The sequence below is a fragment of the Peromyscus leucopus genome, chromosome 5 (genome assembly GCF_004664715.2).
Source record: "Peromyscus leucopus breed LL Stock chromosome 5, UCI_PerLeu_2.1, whole genome shotgun sequence".
Lineage (NCBI taxonomy): Eukaryota > Metazoa > Chordata > Mammalia > Rodentia > Cricetidae > Peromyscus > Peromyscus leucopus.
This window is the reverse complement of record NC_051067.1, coordinates 94,724,029-94,728,365: the sequence shown is the minus strand read 5'-3', so window position 1 is coordinate 94,728,365 and position 4,337 is coordinate 94,724,029. Positions and strand designations below refer to the sequence as shown.

The 4,337-nt window shown below is 40.8% G+C and overlaps 1 protein-coding gene across 1 annotated transcript; it reads right to left on the bottom strand.

Moving 5' to 3' along the window:
- Positions 1-2,863: 2,863 nt before the first annotated feature.
- LOC114681394 (glycine cleavage system H protein, mitochondrial) lies at positions 2,864-4,075 on the bottom strand. Its single transcript, XM_028854882.2, has one exon. It carries the CDS (start codon positions 4,057-4,059, stop codon positions 3,547-3,549), a length of 513 nt encoding a protein of 170 aa, XP_028710715.1. The 5' UTR covers positions 4,060-4,075; the 3' UTR covers positions 2,864-3,546.
- Between the last annotated feature and the right edge of the window lie 262 nt (positions 4,076-4,337).

Here is a 4,337-nt window from a genome sequence, read left to right as displayed (position 1 = left end):
AGTTTTCCATGGAGCTCCATTGGCCAACAACTCAATTAGGTGTGATTCATTCCTAGCACTGGAGGTTTTCTTTGGTAGAATAAGATGTCTAGTTGGGGCTTTGTTTCCCTCATTACTTGGTGACTCCATTTAGATTTCTTTCATATATGAATATATTCTAAGATGCTTCTATTGTATTAGGCTCCATATGACCCCTCAGATGGTCCTTAGTGTTGTCTGTCCCTCCTATATTCCTTTCCTCATCCCTCTTTTCATAGATATAATTCTGAACGGTTTTATTAATTAAGAAACACAGAGCCAAATGCAGAGTTAAAAGCCCAAGAGGTCAGAGCAGTAGCTGAGAGCTAAAAACCCTTTCTTATCCTTCGCTGCCACTGCCGTCCTTTCCCTCAGAAAGAGTCCTACTTCCTGTGTACCTGTCTTTTTATTGACTTTCTGTTCTGCCTTCTCATTGGTTGTAAACCCAACCACATGACCTCCTCATCACTGCCTGTCTGTACAGACCTCCAGTTCTTCTATGGTTGGTATTGAGATTAAAGGCGTGTGTCTCCATGCTGGTGGTGTCCTGGAACACACAGAGATCTGCTTGTCTTGTAATAGGGATTAAAGGTGTGCACCACAACCGTCTGGCTTCTGCTATGGCTTGCTATTAGCTCTGACCCCCAGGTAACTTTATTTATTAACATATAAATAAAATCACATTTCAGCACAAATAAAGTATCACCATACTTTTCTCTCCTCTCTGTTTAACCCTTCTGTTCTGCTCTTCTTGTCTTTCTGTAACTATATATCCTATTTCCCCTTCTTTGGGAGATCTGTCCTTACCCCCTAGGCCATTACTTTATATCTAACCTCTGTGGTTACATGGATTGTGGCATGCCTATCAAAGTTTTGAAAGCTAACCCTAGGATGATATATATAATTAGACATTATAGATTTTAATTTTTATATTTTCATTGTGTGACTGTTTCTATTTCATTATTTAAACTTGATTAAGTAATTTGACTAGATAATATATGAATATTAATTTATGAATTTGTAGGATTTGTGATTGTGAATTTGAAGTCTCATGTTTCATTCTATATTCTTTAGCTGTAACAGAATTGATTGGATAATTTATTATAGTCAGAAATGTATTTGGCTTTTTTCTGGAGGCTGAGAACACAAACAGCATAGCACTGCCATTTTGCCAGGGTCTTTGTGCTGTGTTAAATCATGCAGAAGGGAGAAAAGAGTGAGATTAGGACTGTAAAAAGGAGCCACCATGGCTTCTGTAATCATCTATTCTCACATAATCAACACACTCAGATGATGACATTAAACCCTTTATGAGAACAAGTACTCAGGCTGCAAAAAATATATGAACTAGGAATTCAGCTGATTACGACAAAACTGTACCTGAAAGAGGTAAGAACTCTTTCAGAGTTGAGGTCAAAGCTCAAGGAGTCTTGGTGATTCTGGGTTTTGATTGTTAGCCATTTCCTGCTATGAATTTCTCAGGTGCTATTGCAGCTTTTCCATCATTCATTGGGCACAATTTCCCCATACAATTAAAGTATTTGTATAACTTTCGCCAACTATGCTACAATAGACACAGTCAAAATCCCTAATTCCAGGCCTTTCTATAATTATGTCATTAGCAGCATCTGGCCAGGACCATCACTGGATGGACAAAAGTATCTTATCTGAGATACCTCACAGATTCTCTAAAAACAGACTTAAGCATCCAGACTATCTGTTTGAGAAGGCCTCGAGGATGTGCTAATTAACTTTCTCTTTTCCAAAGTCTTATCTCTAGTTTTAGATCCACCCTTAACAATTAACTCAGAACTAAAGGGTTCTCACTTACAGGAAAATCTAGCTGTGGCAGAAGTTGCCTAGCCAAGTTGCCTAGTGAAGGAGCACACTTCCTTTGCCCTGCCAGAATATGGTGGGAGCAGAGACAGCTTGGAGAGATAAGGGCCAAAGGGATAAAAGGCAGCTTTAATTTCAGAACAAGAGGATGAAGAAGTAAAATGAGAAAGGAAGAACTAGATGGGTAAGAACTGGAGGGGAATGAATTGAGATGGCCAGAACTAGATTGGAGGACTAGAAGAGAGAACTAGAAGGACGAGATGGAAAATGAGGAAGAATAAGATGAAGAAGAACAAGATGAGAGAGAAGGAAATGGGAGAGGAGCTAAGATGGAAAGAACTAGATGGATCAGAGCTTAGATAGGGCAGAACTAGATGAAGGAGTTAAAATAGCACTTAGAGGATACAGCAGATAAATGTAAAGAGAAATCCAGCAAGGAAGGAGCAAGGCATGAGCGCAGAACAGAAGCTATGTAGAGAGAGAACTGACTCAGAAGAAAAAAGTGAATGGACTATGAGTTTTGCATATGTAGATTTATTAGAGTATCCCTCAAATTAATCCACCACTGGTAGCATCTATTCTGGGACTTTGGGAGCAGTCCATCAAGTGGCTAGACCCCAATAGCTTTCGATAGACAAGCCCTCATAACCAGTCACCTCTTACTAGGCACAACTCCCACACTGTTACATTGGCATGAAGTTTCTAACACACTCTGAGGAATCACAGACCATTCTATATCCTTCATTTCCCCTCTGCTGGTCTGCTCTTGCTCCCTGAAGGTACCCTATACCTTTGCTCTGATAGTCCAGTGAATATTAGGGAATATTCATCACATAAGCAAACCACACACGTGCATTTTCTGCTTTTGCAAACACAAATAATAAGACACAAATTTCACACTCCTTTACTTTTCATCCCATAATTAGCACCCAGGGAGTTCATTTTAGCAGCTGCATAGGATTTCAGTGTAATATTGTACTGTATTTATTTAAGCAATTCTTTTTTTTTTTTGAACCAAGAGGATGAATGTTTTATTTGTTTCTCGCTGTGTTGCAAAGCCAATGCCTCACAGTGGGAAAACAATGGCAGTCAACGCAGCACAAGGTAAAAACAAGACAGTACTGTCCTTCATCTGACACTGTACAGTACGTTCCTATGATCCCAGGCATTGCCAGTGAGAAGACACATTAAGTCTTGACCAAAATCCAGTGGTGGATATGGGCAAGTTACAATATTATGGGAGATTTACAACACTGTTATCCTGAATTATGGAATTCTTATAATCACTAGGTTGGGTCTCACCATGTAACTCTGGATGGCCTGGAACTTGGAAGTAGACCAGGCTGACCTCGAACTAACAAGAGATCTGCCTGTTGAGTGCTGGGATTAAAGGGTAGTTCGTCACCAAACCCAGTTTTATAACCACTTTTTACCATAGATGATCTCAAGAATGCTAAACACCAGAGCTTAACCCCTAGTCTAAATACCTAGTATGGGCATTATTAAAAACATGTACATTGTGTTTATCTGTACCCATCAGGAAGTTGGGTTTTTTAAGTAGCACTGTCGAGAATAGTTTCTTTCCATCAGTATTGCTAAAAGTTATTTCAAATCTTCTATTCTCCACTAATTTAAGACAAGCATGCTGGAGCAGGTTGCTTCCCAGTTTTATTTCGGAGTGGGGTGCAGTGTTCACTCCTCAATGGACTTCACATATTTCTCATATGCTTCTTCACTCATTAATTCATCCAGCTCTGAAGGGTCACTCAGTGCCATCTTGATCAGCCAACCGTCTTCATAACAGGATTTGTTGACGAGCCCTGGGTTTTCTGTAAGCGCTTCATTGACTTCTGTTACCTCTCCTGACAGAGGAGAGTAGAGTTCACTGGCAGCCTTCACACTCTCCAGAGCACCAAACTCATCTTGTTTTTTCAATTTTGTCCCAACTTCAGGCAGACTACAGTAAACAACATCTCCCAAAGCTTCCTGTGCAAAATTGCTGATTCCCACTGTTCCAATACCATTTTCTGTGGTTATCCATTCATGTTTCTCTGTGAATTTACGCACCGACAGCACAGCAGATCCAGTGCTCAGCGCGCGGACGGCGACGGCACTCGGCACCCAGGGCCGTGGTGGGCAAGAGGCCAGGGCGGTGCGCAGGCTGCAGGCCACTGCCCGCGCGCTCCTAGCCACTCGCAGCGACATGATCGGGGGGTTCCTAGGGTAACCGCACTGCGCCTCTGCCACCGGGCAGGCGGTAACCGGGTGGGCCCTTAAGCAATTCTTATTGATGGACACTTAGGTTCTTTTCTGTCTTTTCAGTGACATATATCATTGTGCATACATCATTTGGTAAGTGTTTGTGTGTGTTGTAGAATGAAATTCTTAAGTGGAATTTTGAGTCAAATGTTATTCACTTGTATTTTATATACATAATATATTCAAGTATATAGAGTCAAATTATGTAATAGTCAAATTGTTCT